A 17,834-nucleotide genomic window follows, 5' to 3' on the forward strand; every position below is an offset into this window, starting at 1 on the left:
GATCAGCATGCTGGCTCTAGTGTGTGGTCCCAATCCACCCCACACAGCTGGGTGCGTTTTGACACCTGTGATTTGTATAAATAGCAAGCCCAGCATCTCCCCTCATAAGATCTCAGGAACCAGCCCTTTACTCCATTTCTTCCCATTGAATGTCCAGTGGATAACTGTCCTGTTGACATTGAGCTTCTGTTGGGACACCCCACTCACAATTTGTTGGTCACCATGCAGTCCCAGAATCTGCAATTCCATCTCTAGTCACTGGGGGGTGGTGCTGTCAAAAGCAATGTCTCATTGCCACCTTCAGCTGCAGTGCTGCCTCTGTGCTCATATTTTCATTGTGATGCCAACCTTAGTCACAATACTATCTCCATGCTGCTCCCTCCTGCCACACTATTCAGCACTGTTTTCATGCCAATCCACTCCCAGTAGTCCAAATCCCATCTCTGTACTGCCACCTCTGGCTACCATACCGTCCCTGCCCAATTGTCTCCTACAATGTGGCCGCCTCCAAGCAAAACACCACATCCCAACCTCCACCCCTCACTTGATGCTGGGTAGAAGCATGTTGCTCCACCTACATTGTTTCTACCACATGTGGAGGCTGAAGCTCTATCACTTTGCCCCGTTACAGTAATTGACAGCATGCCATTACAGCATGGAAGGGAATCAATATCATATAGGACCACTGAGTGGAGCCAATGTAAAATCCCTTTGTACTTCCTCTTTCACATATCTCAGCCTCACAATCCAAAGGTATGTGACAGAGGTTTCATCTATAAACCCTCATGCAGTGCATAGTGAGGTCTGCTGCCCTTCCATCGTACAATAAGAGTAAAGGTTCCAGAGATCACTACTGCCAAAACAGAAAAAAATTTCACCCAAAACGAAATAAATGTTCTCACTGGCAGAACAGGGGTAATGCATGCGGATGTCCTCTGTTCAGGGTGACCGACTTCACTAGTACATAGCATAACAATACAGAGCTCCTTCTATGAGCTTGGAACCTCAGCGTGCAAACAGTACTTTTTGGGTTTCCTTTTAAGAGGCATGGAGGGCATCTTTTGGCAAACCAAAAAAGGCAAAGCTATGTAACTTCTGTCATGGGGAAAAAGAACCTATTGTTAAAAAAAACCCCAAAAACATAGACATATACAGGTACTCTTAGCTCAAGCCAGTGATACTGGTGCCTTGCTTTCATGAACACCAAAATTAATCTCAGAAATACAATGTGAGCATTGCAGCCTGGTGTCAGATTACTTGATGGGTTTCTTTTCCAGTGGAAGGGCCAGGGTACAAAAATAGGCCAGTGATTAGCGCTTGCTTGTGTAGTTAAAAGGGGTTTGGAGCATTTTTCATGGGGCAACTCCTCCAACAACTTCTAACACTTGAAATCTCCAATAATTTTCCTCCACATGAGACTTGAATATATTCTGCCCCTCTATCCTCTCCCTGCAGGTACCAACGACACTGCCTTGGTGGTGGGCATTGTTCTGGGATGCACAGTGATGTGTGTTGTCTTCCTGCTGGTGAAGAAGTCCTTTGTGGGAGTGCCACACAGGAACATGTCCTTAAGAACATAGGACCATTGCCGCAAGGGGCCTCAAAGGAGTTAGGAAATTTGAGAAGATACCTTTGCCCTTTCCTCATTCAAACTCACCACTGTAAACATCTCAGCTACAAGTAAATTGTGAAAGGCTTCATGATTCCCGATACAGAACAGAGAACAAAATAAAAATCCTCTTTTGTAGAAGCCATCCAGCATACAGAGCTGGAAGCACAGCCCCTGCTCTTGGTAACTAGCAGTGGTGGGTCAGTGGGTAGTAAGGGCTTGCCCACTTTATGACTTTGGTAGGCTAAATTCATTGCCAACATGCACCAGGGACTCCACCTACCCTCCAAAGTTGCTACTCTCACAACCCGCTTTATTTCAGTGATTGCCTATAAATTTTCCCACCCTACACATCTCTCGTCATGCCAGTGCCTGTGTTCCCTCTGTTCCATCATACCAAATCCCTTTCCCCCTACATCAAGGTATGACAGGAGGCCTGTGTTCACTCCCTTCCCCTATTCAGTGTTGAGATGTTCAACTCAAATGGACAGAAAAGAGATGAGCATTTCTATGCTAGGTGTTAATGCCTTCTTTCAGCAATCATTTTTTTTTGCTCAAAAGGCAGTCTGATGGAGGGAAATATGGAGCATATAGAGCACTCGCCAATTCCCAAGCCCCAGTCATTAAGGTTCTGTTCATTAACCCCTTCAACAATCCCTGAAACTACAGAACCACGCACAATATTTAAGAATTACTACACTATTTCAACAAATACCATCAAACTGTCTGAGCTAGAAGGCCCTGCACACAAGGCAGCACTACCAGGTTCTTGTAAATCAGTCCCAAGAGTTGAAGAGGTGTGCCCCTCCAAGCAGGCAGACACACATTTTATTCTAGGAAATAACTTCTCCTGAACTTAAAAAAAAACAAACAAAAAAAAACCACGGCTGAAGATTGCAAAAAGAGCACAATACTGGAATTTGTGGGATTCCATAGGATTTTTAAATGCTTTGAAAATTCAGGTGCTGGGCCATTTGCTTGGGGCAGGAGTTCTGACTTATGTATGCACCATATGGGGGGGAATACGAAGATCACAATCAAGCGACACAAGAGTGGTTTATGTGCTGGAATCCCTGTGGACATTGGCTAAAAATAAAGTGAAAACCCTAACACTTCAGTTCCAGCTCTGGTCTGTCAATGACTTGTCTTAGTAAGGCATTGAGTTACTTTACTTGAGAGCAGTCACAATTTGGTACAGCTGGATTGACAAATCATAAATTGTGCTAACTCAAGCAGTAATGTGTAGTCCCTTTCCCACCTCATTACAAGTTTGAGCTTCTAGTCATGTCCTCTGATGAGCCAGCTCAAATTCAAAATGTCAAACTTGACCTAGAGATGGGTGTAGGGTCAGGAGCACTTAAATTACACCAGAATCTAATACTACAGTAAAGACAAGCCCTTAAAATTGATGATTTGCATGAATTACTGATGCTCATGTAAATGACTGGCTCTCCAACTAGTGTCCAGTGTTCACCAGCAGGCTGTAAAGCACTTTTTGATGGGCAAGACAGTCAACTATTTTGAGTAGGCAGTAGAAACAAGATCTATGAATTTTAAAGACATTCTCATCATTCCAGCTCTTCATTATACACACCACTTTGAGAACCAATAGTGCTATTAATATTCAGGGCAATGTAAACCTATCCAAATGCCTAAGAGGGGCTAAGTTAAAAAGCTATCCTTCTGAACTGCTGGATTCTGCATGAAGAGAAATAAGTTGATGCCCTCTCATTTTGGGATGAACCTAGAGAGGCTAGCTCTCAATATTTATTTCTTCTTCCTACTCAAGCTTTTCAAAAGACTGGCTTTTACAAGTGAGAATACACCTAAAAGCTGTGTTCATCCTGGATTAGGCTGCCTATCATAATGACTGGTACTGTCTTTGTTTCCACATGCTCTTCCATCAACAGATGCTCTTGCCCTAAAGTTAGGCTATAAGCTCTTTGTAGTGGAAACCCTTCCATTTTGCTCCGTCAGCCCACTGCCAAGAGCAAAAGGGTCCTAGATAGATGACTCTGGCCCCTAAGGTAGTTTGTTATTGCAGTACCATTTATTTCTCAACCTGAGGTAAAAACCTGGCAGACATTTTTTGGTAGTGAAGACAAGACCTCATACCTCAACAATGCATGGCATTATGGCGTCATCTCTTTTGTCATAATCTAGTGCAGAGTGGCCAACCTGCAGCATCTGCACTAGAAGTGACATGAGCAGCCTGTGTGGCACAACAGCAGGTAAGGGAGCAGATAGACAGCAGCAGATGGGGCAGGTAGCACAAGGCAGAGCAACAGATCAGACGGTAGGAAGGGGATCAGAGCGCCAATTGGGTAGGGTACAGGACTAGTGCATGACACCACACCCAAAACAGTAAGATTATCTTCCTAACACCTCCTACATCAGCAGACCCCCCTTCACAGTGTCCCATCCTTTCATTCTCCATTTACCTTATCAAATTCCAAGGCTCTTTAATTAAGGCCTTCACCTGCCTTTTCCTACTTAGCCACCTTTACTTCTCACTGCACAGCGCTCTACTCCGCCAGCCTTGTGACACTGCCTCTCCTGGCTCCATCCCGTATAAACTCTTAGCTAGTCTCCAAGGGTGCACCTCTCTCCTCACTGAAATCCCCCCTTCAAACTGCCTCTTTTTTTAGCTAATTTATTTTAAATAGCTTACTAAAGCTCATGTAGAAAGACCAGACAGGAAGCCTGCTCTAAAGAGTATAACCCACAACTTGCCCAAATAAAAGGATTTGGGCATTTGGCTCCCTCAATGTCTGAAGCCAATTCTAGACAGATTTTGTACTGATTTAATTATTTTGGTTAGAGTGCCCTGCTCCAACACTGTAGCCATACATAACAGCAGTCATATCAAGACTCGGGTATATCAGTATAAAAGTGCCTTGTAACAGAATAGATATTTCTGGATGGGAAAGATAAGCTATACTTATATTAACACTTCTGAAGGGTCATCATCACTGTGCTTAGGAGATGGGGAGCACTGTAAAACTAATCAGCAGCAGTATCATTATGCAGTAGCCTTGTGTGCAGACTAGACTTTTATCAGTTCTGAAGCTGGAACTTTTACAATGCCTCCATGCTACCAACATCCAAAGCAGAAGGCCACTAAAAGTTAACTCATTCCCACAATCCAGAAATGTACTTCCTCTACAGCAATGCAACAATGACCTAGCTTTCTACACACATAAATAGCAAACACTGTGTATATTTACTGGATGCATTTAATGTCCGTAGCAGCCCAAGTGCTCCGCTTATGTTCAGAATTCTGAAGTCATTTGACAACTGAACGTACACCAGATCCAATGAAGCAATAACACACCTAGGGAAGATTTCCTTTTCACTGCACAAAGGGCTGATTAAAAAGTTAAACAGTGTTTCAACTGACACTGCAGTGGAATCATAAAATGTGTTCAGAGGAGATGCTGTCCTGCACAAATAGTTGCTCTGTCCAGAGTTGCCACAATGTCTGCCACTGTTTATAGGTCATCATGAAACAAAAAAACCTTGCATGTAAAAAATTCTGTAAGTAAGAAAAAGAGCAAAGAAACCCAGAGCAAGTTTTAACTAAGCATCATCCTCTTGCCTTGACAAAGCTCAAGGGCAAGAGCATGACCCATTCATAAGGATCAAGAAAAAAAAAAAAATGTAGGAACTTAAGGTTAAGCCAAGAACAAGGAATTGGAGAGCTCTGGTCCTGAGGTCCCTTCCTGCCCCATCTTGCTACAAGGTAACACTGGATTTGTTTCTCTGAGAAATAATGCTAAAATTGTTTCATGATGATGTGCAGTGATGAGTAAGAATGCACTTGCTATTTATGATGTGTAGGGTAAATTTATAAACTAGGGGTAGGTGAGAGGGGTACCCACCCAGAAGCCAGGTTAGGAGGGGCACAAGAATCATCCCCCACACCCAAGGAGCCTGTACCCTGGCAGCATGCCCATGCCAGGAACTCCAAAACAGTCCCTGTCTGCTGCCACTTTAAGAGCAACAGCCAGGGCAGCCAAAGGGGTTCTTGGCACACACAAAACCACTGCTCCAGCTGCCCTCATAACTCATGGGCTTAAGCCCCACCACACACCCCTACTTTTGAAAGCAGGATAGTCTCTTCCCCCACACCCGCAAAGCTCTCAGAACCAAGTGACCACTTACCCCCATCTCACCCCAGGAACCCACATACTCCTTGATCCTGCCAGAGGTTTTGCCCTCGATGCCAACTTAACTTATTGTACCGCTGATTTAACTGTCTACCGCGGAAGATTTGAGATTGACAATAGCAATTACTGCTTAGATGCAAGAACCGAAAAAGCTACTACACATCCTTCTCAACTTACCAAGAAACCATCATTGTGGGGCAGACACCAAACAAGGGACACAAAAAAGCATTCATGCCAGAAATCTGAAAGTGGGGAGATTCATTCGTTCTTGTTACTGATGCTCTTTCTACAACTTTAATTTCATGATGTTGTCTTTTGAGACCTATATGCACCAACAAAATGAAAGGATGTCAGCACTGAGGAACATGATTAGCTTTGGCACTAAAACGAAGGAAAGCCAAGAGGTATGCTCTAACAGTTGGCCCTAGTGACTAAACCCTTTATTTCTTCCTTTCCTTGCCTCTACTTCAACTTTTTTGCATTTAAGTAGCTTAACATTAAACGGTAGTGTCAGAAAAATCCCTAGGTATTGTGCTGAGAACATACTGCATAAGCATTTGGGAAGCTAAACAAAGTAACTTAATGTGCTGTACTGAATACATTTTCAAATAGCTTTTAAATTATGAAAACTACTATGAGAAGCCGTAAGTCTTCCATCCATCGCTTGCTGGAAAGTCCATTTGTGCTTTGTACAGGAGAATAAGCCATGCTTTTTTTCTTAAGTGTTCATTCTAACCCATTTTAGTCATTTAGCTTTACAGCAGTCCTAATAAATAAAGTTAATATTTCATCATCTGAATTCACTGCAAATATTCTGTCCCCATGGCATTTCTTCCAAAAAAATCACAAACAAAACTTTTACTGGTCGATTTAAGCTGCAAATATATCTCTACCATTCCCTTCCTTTGACCCTTTCGAGTATTTCACCCTCTCTCTTTCTCACCAGAGGCTCATCTCAGTGGACTCCAAGAGGAACATGAGTCATAAGTGCAACAAAATCATCAGCAAAGCTAACCACACTTTATCATGCATTAGCAGAGGCATAACGAACAGATCTAAGAAGGCGATACTTCCCCTCTATGTAGCACTGGTCAGACCACAGTTGGAATACTGCATCCAGTTTTGGGTGCTGTACTGTAAGAAGAATATGTAAACCTCGAGAGGGTCCAGAGGAGGGCCACTCATGTGTTTAGGGACTTACAGGACAAGCCCTATGAGAAGAGACTAAGGAAACTGGATCTCTTTAGCCTCTGCAGAGGTGATCTTGTGGCTGCCTACAAATTCATTAGAGAGGGGCAGCAAGAAACCAAAGACGCTCTGTTCACCAGGGCGCTTCTTGGGGTAACAAGGAACAATGGTCACAAACTGATAAAGAGCAGATTTAGGCTGAACATCAGGAAGAACTTTATGGTAAAAGCGTGGCCAGAATCTGGAATGGGCTTCCAAAGGAGGTGGTGCTCTCCCCCCTGCCTTGGGGGTCTTTAAGAGAAGGCTGGATAGACATCTGGCTGGGGTCATCTGACCCCAGCACTCTTTCCTGCCTAGGCAGGGGGTCGGACTTGATCTGTTGAGGTCCCTTCCGACCCTAGCACCTATGAATCTTCACACATAGCAACCAAAAACAAGAATCCTCCCAGAGCTAGTATGCTCGAAGACAGCCTCAAGTTTTTCACCCATGCCTGTTCTTCCTTGCTATGGCTATATAATATTCATCTTCCATTAATTTATTAAATTAGTCATATTGGTATTTTTTGATAAAGAGTCACATAAAACAATCAATCATTCCCTATCTGCCAATATACTAGTTTAAGGCTTCTGCTTTCTGCTAGTCCATCACTGAGGGGGGGTTACCTTCTCAATACCACTTGCTTCCTCTATTAGACATGGCAGAAATATGGACCACCAAACCAGCGAATATTTCTTAGAGCAAGAGAAAAAGGACAGCTAACAAACATTTCCTCAACTCCACTCAGTAAGCGATACAAGGCTGATCTCAGTTATCATTGAAGTTACAGCATTTCATGTTCCCACAAAGAAACAGTTAAAGAAACATTACTTGTCCTGCTTCCAAGGAGGATTGCGAAATTGCAGGTCTCAATTTCAGTAGTCAAGAAAAACCAGGAATGAGTCCACATTCCAACACAAGTTTCTCTCTCCAGTTTTCTTAAGACTGCCTGCCTGTTTCTAAAAATGCATGGAAAGGATGACCTGCATTAACTGCTCACATCTGCTATTCAAAAAGAAAGGGGAAAAAAAAGCTGTGAGAATGAATCCCTGATCTACTAGGAATTCAGGTGCAAGGTTCAGTCTATTTTGTTCAAAGTAATTACATTTTCCACATTTTTCCTCCCATCACAAAATTCTAAGCAACAGACTATGGCACTGTAATCATGAAAGAAATATTCCACACCATCCAAATATAATAAAAATAATACAAGCAGCATAAATGAAGACAACAACCACTTAGAGGGCTGCTTAAAAACAACAGTTCAGCAGACAAAGCCCTTTATACAGAATACATTAATCTGAATAGACAATGAGAAAAACCAGGAGCATGTAATTTCAGTAGCATCTTCAAGGTAAGCTGCCTTCAGACTCGACTTTTCTGCTCCATTCCTGCTGGATTTGACTAAATGTTCTCCTTCATATTTCATGTATGTTGCCATTTGATAAATCTGTTAGAGAGTCTGGAACCAGCTTTATGACTCATTGGACAGGGGACCAGAACAGGCTTGAAACCACTTAAACGCAGCATTAACTAGGGATTTTTATATTAAAAATCAAAAAGACTCCTGCTGATTAATGAATGTGCCTCACTACAGTATATTTCAGAACTATGCTTTGCCAAGATGAAGAATTACCAAGGTCCAATAAATGTTGACAATGTGGCCCTTGATGGAGTCAATTTCTCACTACAAGTAAAAATGTTGGTACTATAAACATAAATGTTTTCTTAAAAACCCCCCGAACAAACCCAAAAGTCAGGGCTGACTTAAGAGCAGGATCAGAAAAGGGGAGAAAAAATGTGCCAATAAAGTGAGACTATCAGAATCATCCATAAGGTATGCTGCATTTCAATGCTTTCTTATTCCACAGGTTCCATCCATTCATTCCACATGTACAAACATGGAGATTGCCTCTTCACATCGAACTGTTAGTCCATAACAGAAATGCCAAGAGGCATCTGTCAGCAAGAGATCCAGTTCACAGATATGAGACACTTCAGTCTGGTCCTTCATCCATCCCAGCTACAAGAAGACCTGCTCCTTCATTTCCTGCTGAAGGAAACAAATCCACTGTCATGACACAGACCACTAACACACAGGAGATGAATGTAGGTTAGAAGAGCCTTCCCAGAACCAAAGCAGATTTTAGTGCTCATTTACAGGCAGATACAAGGAAAGGGAATACATACAATGTATGAAACCTGTTCATTCCTACTATTCCAAATATGTGGATCTGTCCAAATAACAGCCCAAAGTGCAACGAATTACACAAAAGGTTTCCGCCCAATGCATAGATCTTGTGAACTCAGTTCTACATTTCTATTTATCAGTCTCTGAGCAGTTTTGAATTTTTACCTGATAAAAACCCATCAATACTACTGTTAGCAAACAGAAACTGAGGACTTAACTGGAAGGTACACCAGATGATAGAAGAGTCACATCTCTGCTGCTAATACCAGGATTATATTCCTTTTTGCAGCACTATTCAATGTTATTCCTAAAAATAAATTCAGTGCACTTCCTCATCAATTAATCCATTCCCACAGTACTTCACCTATATTTCCTCACCTGCCATTGCAGAGAAGAACAAGGTTGTGGACTGCTACAACAGTGGAATTCTCGTTTTGTCCTGTAACCAGATGTCTGTCCAACACTACGTGTATAGCATCTGGCTTGCTGGCTGTATCCGAGGAAAAAAAAAAGACAGATATTGAATATTGATATGAATGGATAGTATTTAATTCAGATTTCAGCCAACTAATAAGGCTGCAGTAAACATGATATTTCAAATGAAATTATCTGTTTGGGAACTGACCGATACGGGGAGAGAAAAAAAAAAAAATCTGTGTGCCAATACTGAAAATCTGATCTAATCAAAGTTTTCTGAAGCTTTCATGAAGAGATTCCTGCACTGAACAACAGCAGGACTGGCCCTTCAGTTGCACCTTTTTTGTCAGCGGGAATCTGCATTTTAAGGAGATACACTGGTTTAAAAAAGACTGAAGTGCAATTCTTTAGCTTCCAGTCACCTTGCAATACATTATAAAAGGTTCTCTCTTAAGAGACCAAGCAAGCACTACCCTAAAAAAAGGGCTGTGGCAAGGTACTTGTTTTTTCTCTATTGTGAAAACAGCCTTCTCTCTCAATATTTACTAGAAACATGCTGCTATTTCACTATGCACGTCCCAACTCTTCTCTACCAAAGTTTGTGGTGGGGTTTTTTTGTTTTATTTATTTATTTTTACACGCACTATTTTCACCAGATTCCATTAACCTGTCTCACTTCCTTCCCTCCCTTCACTTCTTTGCGACCACTGCTGCTTATCCAAATGTGAGGAGGTAAAAATAGTACAGAACTGTGTATGCTCCTCTTGCCCCACATGCTTCAGTAATGCTTCAGCCAAGTCTATAAGACTAGGGGTGCACCAGTAGAGATTTGAGGCCAATACCGATAGCCGATTTTTAAGGAGGCATATCAGCAGATACTGATCTGATTTCCGATATGCAGCCCAGCAGCATGGAAAGCTACATGCAGCTGGTAAATCTGTTGTGGTGGAAGGGGAGAGGGGAGGGAAGTGGCAAGGCCCCCATGGTGAAGGAGGAAGTGGGGCTGGGACAGGGCGGAGCGCAGGACAGAGCTGCAGGGAGTGGGGGGTGGCTCTCACCACTGCACACACCCCAGGAGGGCATTGGGGAAGGGGTCATGTGCCCCCAGATCCGCACAGGATGGGGCAGGCTGCAGCTGCGGGCTAGGGCTGTGCTCAGGGCAGGCAGTGGCAGTGCTGGGAGAAGGCTACAGCCACCCCAAAATTCACCATAGCCCCCTCGACCCCTCCTCCCAGTGCCGCTTCCTGCCCCAAGCACAGCTTAGCCCAGCCAGGAAGAGCCTGGTGTAGCCATGGCCCCAGCCTGCAATGGCAGCCTACCCTGCCTTGCGCAGATCCTGGGGGCACATGCAACCCCTGCAGCCCCCAGACAAGCTGCGGCTCCATTCTGTCCCCCACCCTGGCTGGGCAGTGCCTGTCCCAGCCCCAGCCCCTCCCTCACCACAGGGGCCCTGATCTGTGTCCCCCATGCCCCTTCCACCACAACACACTCACCAGCTGCACAAAGAGCCGCGTTCCTCACCACCAACGCTGCCCTGCAGCCGCACACATGCACGGGCCATTTATCGGCCACATCATGCTGATTTCCGATACAGTCAATTTTCTTTATATCGGTGCCGATCCAACATCAGATCAATGTACTGGTGCACCTCTGTATATGACATCACAAGCGGTCACTACGGAGGTGATGCTGGGTTATTATTACTGAATAAAATTATTTGGCGAAAAAAGCTGAGCAAAGGGGGAAAACACACACAAAGGTGAAAACAGGAAAAAAGGACATGTGGGAGTTGGATGAGATATTAGCAACTATTTTCTTTTCAGAGTGTATATGCATGACAGCATGTCTTACAAAAAAGGTCCATTTCTGTTTCCATTAGAAATCACACAAACAGAATTCCTAACTTTTGGCCATTTCAAGTCACATCAACAAGAGACAAAACAAAAAGTAGCTTAAACACTTTAGGCTTCTCTTTTTCAGGTGCAAAATCAAAAAAATTACACTTGAATTTCCAGTTTCAGATGCCAAACAAACAGGAACATGACAGACAACTATAACGAAGGAACACAGCCCTTCTGCAACAGGGATGCTCAAGCCTGAGCCCATGGGCCAGATTCGACCTGCAACTGCGTCATCTGACCTGCTCCCCACAGGTCTAGAAATATGGTGGCGAGACAGCAGTGGAACTGCTTCCCCAAGACCAAATTTATGAACCCATGGGGAGCCCCAAGCCCTGTGTACTGTATCAGGCACCCAATCCCAGTGTAGCTGGCCAGGCAGGGGTAGGTGCCAGGTCCCAGAGCCCAATCTCAGCATGTCGGAGGCTGGGAGTGGATAGCCCCAGGTCCCAATCCCAGTGGGCAGAGCTGGGCAGGGGCAAGGCCAGGTCCCCAGGGACCAATCCGGGGGGGAGGGGGGGGGCAGAAGGGCACAGTGCTGGGCCCCATGGCCCATTCCTGACATGCAGGACTCTATCCCAGCCCACGTACAAGGCCTGCCCCACTCATTTGGCTCATGAGGCCAAAAGGCTGGAGGACCACTGTTCTACACTATATTATTTCATTATATCCAAGGATCTACAGTACCACTGTAAATATGGCACACAGATAGAGCAAAGTGAAAAACCATTCTGAGCTTTCAGCAGCAAAGCAGAACAGTAGGCATTTAAGTTGAGGTAGAAAGTTAAGATTGGGCTTTTTTTTTTCCTCCTCTTTAATGAATTGTTTTGTTGAGTCCTGGAACCTGAGGTCTTTCAACTGAAAGTCAAACTGCTACTAAAGAAACACCAAAGTTTAACATACACTGAAACATAAAGAAACTGTCAGGCTGATATGAAGAGAAGAACATGAGACTCTCCTGTGGACACTGACTTAGGTTAAGGGAGCACTTTTGACAGATGACAAATATTTGTCTTCATGTACACTTTAGAGGACTGACTGCATCTTTAAACATTAAGTTTTTTGTTCAAGTTAGATTTGTTAATAATTTAATTGAAAAAGGAAGTCAAACTGTTTGATATACAATACACAAAAAAGATATCTCAACTTGAGAAAAAACTAGTATTGCAAAGTCTGTTTCAACAGGCTACTGAATATTTTGATCACAGTCCACAGGTATGGAATCAAAAAAGGCAAATTAACTAATAATTTTTTGGTGCATGTAAATCTAAAAACCACGTTCAGCTACCCTGGAGCCATGAGAACTGCATTAACAGAACTGTGTAGATGGATGCAGATACCAACTGCCTTTTACAGTTGCATAGGGTTCAGGTACAATCCAGCCACTGGGAATTATCATTAATATGGGCAAAGAGTTGTGATTTTAAAACATTTTTAAAATACCAAGGACTTTTCTTATAGGTGTTATATCTTGTATTTCATGGGGAGAAACAACAGTTATTCTATTATAGTCCTGCTCATATGCATAGCAAGGACAAAAACTTTTTCACCAGTAATACCCATTCATTAACAGTAATGCTAGATGATTCACAAGTGATATACCGCTAAACGTAGCTCCAGAGTCTTTCACAAAGTCTTCCACGATAATGGACAAACTGGAAAAATTGGGCTGTCTTACCAGTTCATACACAGAAGGCTGAAAAACAAATAGGAAAAGCAGATAAATCTACTTTGCTTTTAGAAAGAAAACCAAGCATAACTAACAAGGTAAGCCTGCTCTTCACAATTCATTTTTTCCATCCGGACTTCCTTCCTCCCAAAAGGTTTTTCACCCTTAAAGCATATCCAAAAAACATTTTTTTTAAGCTTGCTGCATACTCAAATAAGGTAGGAAATTGGAAATGCCCATGGGACCTTCTCAATGAGGATATATTCTTGGTGCATCCTTGGTGTATATGCTCAAGATTCTGGGGCTTCAACCAATCTGTTGGTTTTGCATTGATACCATATAAAAGCATCTGATTTTAGCAGAATGGGAAAGCTATGCCCCTAGTGGATGTCATGGAGTTTGCTGATCTTCTCTACTCCCCTATTACAAGCTCTCTACAAACAATGACCAGTGAACACCTTTGCCCATATTATAAATATAGACTAGGGAACTGTGCTTAGAAAACCAGAAGAGAAGCTTCTGAAGTAACCCATTAGGCTGGTTGTTCCCAGACTACAGTCCACAGATCACTGGTGGTCTGAAGGTCTATTGTAAGAAGCCTGTACCACAATCCCCTTTTCAAAACATTCACTTTGTGACCACATCAACATTATAGTTCTGTCAACAGGGCTAAGGCAGTGATGTCCAGTTCATCCAACCCTGCAGGTCTGATCCAGGGGGCACAGCCACAACGTCTGGCAATTCAATTCTGTGACCACTCCACCACCACCACATTTCTGGACGCATGGGGTACCCCACAGGCCAGATGACAGCTCCATGGGCCAGATCTGGCACATGGGCTACATCTTGGTCACCCCTACATTAAAGGAACTGAAGATTACAAATAATCTAGGGGAATTTGTGGTTCCATGGCTCCCACAGGGGACATTGCTCAAGGTCACACACAATGTCAGTAACAGGACAGGGACAAGAAGTTGAACCTGGTTCCCAGGTTATCACCTGTACCACTAGACTAGCTTTCCACCCTACCCCCTTTTTTCAAATTAAAAATTTGATGGTAAGGGGATATGGTAATCTTCAAGAAATGTTGAAGATTGATAGTGATTTCTTTGGTCCAAAGACTCTAGGAACCACTACAGTGGCTGAATTGATAACTATATTACAATATACTATCAAGCTCTGCAATTACAAATATAATTTCACTTCCAATTTCAAGTTGTTTTGCAATAATAGCAATCTTATATGATCTCCAATATAATCCTTATTACTTGAGCCTCGCCTACATTAAATTCAACATAATTGCACTTATGAGAGATGAGCAAAGCATTGCAGTCACAGGATATCATCAGTAAGGATGGAATTATAGACTTATGCTATAAAAAGAGCTCAACTCCCTTTCCAATGACATACTGCTCGACTTCCCTTTCCTTGTGGTCTTGATAATGTTCATATTTAAATACATTTGATACATATAATTCCACAATTCTAGAATGTGCTTATTCTTTATGGCAACATCCTGAACTACAGAACAAGTCTTTTGTTCCACACCTGGAGCAACTTCTCTGCTTTTAGTTAAAGCTGTGGCCCTTGGCCTTCAGTACTAGCTAAAAGGTGCTGAGGAGACAGCTCTCACCGTTTCACTCTATGGATCAGCTATCCTGCATTCATAGCAGGACATGAGACACACCACTAATTAAACTGGGTAGAAAAGACAACCCTGGATGTTGTAAAACAGTATGCATAACTAACTCTACCTAACCCGGGGTGGGCAAATGCATCCCACCAAGCCATTCTATCTGGCCCATGGGGCCCCTAAAAAAATTTAGAAAATTAATATTCATCTTCCCCTGGCTGCCTGTCATGAGGACTTTGATGGCTTGCCAAAACTCAGTAAGTGGCCCTCCGCTCAAAATAATTGTCCGCCCCTGGCCTAACCCGTTTTCAACACTGTATCTCCAGAATAGTTAGTTGGGCTACACAGGGCAGTGTTTTTGCCCAACTGTACATTTTATTATTCAACTGCACCATCAGGTAATTTCCTTTTTGTAGAATGGATGTTTAATTAAAGCTTCCCCACAACTTACAGTTTAACATATTGGCTCAGATTTTACATGCCTCTAAGAAAACTCATTTCTGTTGTTTCCATAGCAACTATAACTGGATCACAATGTATGTATTATTATATTAAAAACTAACTACACCACATGCAATTATACCAATGTGTGTACAAAGAACCTGTATTATAGCTTCCATGAGAACCAGAACTTATAATTTCCTGAATGTGCATGTATATTTTCATCCATAACAGCTGCATTAAGGAAACTTTTGTATTACCCTGATAAATTAGCATAGATGAGCTTTAGTCTCTGTGAGACCTGAGACCCCACAGCACAGCAGCACAATAGGATGAGTAAGAGATCAGTAACTGCTGCCCTAGTTTGAAATTCTTTTAACTTGCATGAACAGCCCTTTTCTAAGCCATCTTTCTTTAAAATTAAAAAAGGAAATTAAACAAACTGTCACGCTTATGGCACTAAACTTCTAAAGGTAAGAGCTTGTTCTCTTACAGGTTGGCTGATCTCCTCCGAAGGGCTTTAAACTAGGTTTGTCAGGCGATGGGGAAGCAGAGGCTAAGAACCTAGGACCAGTGAGCCACGAGCAATGCACTGGACCAGTCCAGGTAAGCACTAAGGGGCCCGACAGACATCAGGATGGGGGGTACCAAGGGGACCCATCAGGGGGCTTAAATGTCTCTACACTAATGCTAGGAGCATGGGGAAACAAGCAGGGGTGAACTTGTATTCATGCTCGCAAGCAACAACTTTGACCTGGTTGGATTAACTGAAACCTGGTGGGACCCTACTCACAACTGGGCAGTAGGCATTGAGGCTTACAGGTTGTACAGATGGGACAGAGTGGGGAAAAAAGAGACTGTTGCTCTCTATGTTAAGGAACACTATAGATCCTCTATAATCAAGATGGGATCAGAGGAGGGCCAAACCAAGGTAGCGTGGGTCAGGATACAAGCGGGTTGGGAGGGGGAAAGGAACTAGGTACTGGGGGTAGACTACAGCCCACCTCACATGGAGGATGAGCTAGACCTGGAATTCTCTAGACAGCTCTCAGAGGCCATGCGGTTGAGAGACATGGTTGTCATGGGTGACCTAAACTACCCTGACATCTGCTGGGAGGAGCAGTCAGCCAAATCTAACCACTCACGTAGGTTCTTAACCTGCATATAGGACCTCCACCTAACGCAGGAGGTATACAGTTCCACTAGGGAAAATGCCTTGCTGGACTTGATGTTAGCTACAGGGAATGACTTGGTGGCAGGTACAAGGTAACCAAGGGGACAGTGACCATTGATTAACTGAATTCACTATCCAGCAAAGGGTGCGTAAACTAACCAGCAGGCCTGAAGCGCTAGACTTCAGAAAGACTAACTTCAGTGTGCTCAGGAGATTAGTTAGTGAGGTGTTAAAACTCAAGAGCATTGGTGAAATGGAGGTCCAGAAAGGGTGCTTGTTCCTCAAGGGAGCAATCCTATGGGCACAGAAGGAGACAATCCCATTGCACATAAAAGGGGGCAAAGGGGCCAAGAAGCCTTCTTGGCTGAACAGGGAAGTCCAGGAAAGCCTAAGGGCAAAAAAAAAAGAGGTATACAGGCTGTGGAAACAGGGAGTAGTTACCAAGGAGGAGCATACTTCCCTGGTTCGTACTTGCAGGGAATGAATTAGGAAGGCCAAAGCAGGATTAGAAATTAGGATGGCAACAAAAATTAAGGACAACAAAAAGTCCTTCTTCAGGTATATAGGGAGCAAAAAGAAGGTGCAGAGTAGCACAGGACCCCTATAGGACAAACTAGGGCAATTGGTGACAGAGGGAGGACAAAGCTGAGCTCTTCAATGAGTTATTTGCACCTGTATTCCTAGACATAGACCAAGACAAATCTCCCAATTAGATCATAGACAGGCACAGGAAGGACACCAGCCCACCAACTGTTAGCACAGGCTTAGTGAAGGGGCACTTGGAGGGGCTAGATGTGTTCAAATCAGTGGGCCCAGATGAACTTCATCCAAGAGCACTGAAGGAAATGGCTCCGGTCAGGCTCCAGAGGACTAGAAAAGGGCCAATGGGGTCCACATTTTCAAGAAGTGGAGAAGGGAAGAACCGGGAACTATAGGCCAGTTAATCTCACCTCTATCCTTGGGAAGACTCTGGAAAGTCATAAAAGATCACATCTGTGGGAGCCCAGGAGGGGAAATAATGCTGAAAGGAAATCAGCATGGGTTCACTGCAGGTAGATCCTGCCTTACTAACCTTGTTTCTTTTTATGACCAGGTCACAAAATGCTTAGATGCAGGAGCTGAGGTAGATGTCATCTATCTAGACTTTAGGAAGGCCTTCGATACAGCATCTCATTCTGTTCTCCTAAATAAACTGACAGGCTGTGATGTAGATGGTTACACAGTCAGGTGGGTGGCAAATTGGCTTAGGGGGTCGCACCTAGAGAGTGGTGGTGGATGGGTTGATAGCGACTCGGAAAAATGCGGGCAGTGGAGGTCCGCAAGGCTTGGTCCTTGGACCGGTGCTATTCAATGTCTTCATCAGTGACTTGGACATGGGTGTGGAGAGCACCCTGTCCAAGTTCGCAGA

The 17,834-nt window shown here is 43.5% G+C and overlaps 2 protein-coding genes across 4 annotated transcripts in view; one reads left to right on the forward strand and one right to left on the reverse strand.

Moving 5' to 3' along the window:
• LOC149871379 (uncharacterized) overlaps positions 1-8,823 on the forward strand; it is a 24,202-nt gene extending 15,379 nt beyond the window's left edge. Inside the window, exon 10 of the mRNA XM_090032404.1 lies at positions 1,456-8,823. Coding sequence (XP_089888530.1) covers positions 1,456-1,580 — 125 coding nt within the window. The 3' untranslated portion in view covers positions 1,581-8,823. The remainder of the gene's footprint in view (positions 1-1,455) is intronic.
• Positions 8,177-17,834, reverse strand: part of GATD1 (glutamine amidotransferase class 1 domain containing 1) — a 21,523-nt gene continuing 11,865 nt past the window's right edge. The window contains exons 6-8 of one of the 3 annotated variants that reach the window (XM_090032406.1): positions 13,112-13,205; positions 9,573-9,684; positions 8,177-9,053 (exon numbers count right to left, since the gene is read on the reverse strand). In XM_090032406.1, the coding sequence (XP_089888532.1) occupies positions 9,047-9,053; positions 9,573-9,684; positions 13,112-13,205 (213 nt within the window). In that variant the 3' untranslated portion in view covers positions 8,177-9,046. Of the gene's footprint in view, positions 9,057-9,568; positions 9,685-13,111; positions 13,206-17,834 lie in introns of those variants that run through there. The other 2 variants (XM_090032405.1, XM_090032407.1) reach the window with 2 other exon arrangements.

Source organism: Crocodylus siamensis, chromosome 2 (assembly GCF_052110815.1).
Source record: "Crocodylus siamensis isolate JL-2025a chromosome 2, ASM5211081v1, whole genome shotgun sequence".
Lineage (NCBI taxonomy): Eukaryota > Metazoa > Chordata > Crocodylia > Crocodylidae > Crocodylus > Crocodylus siamensis.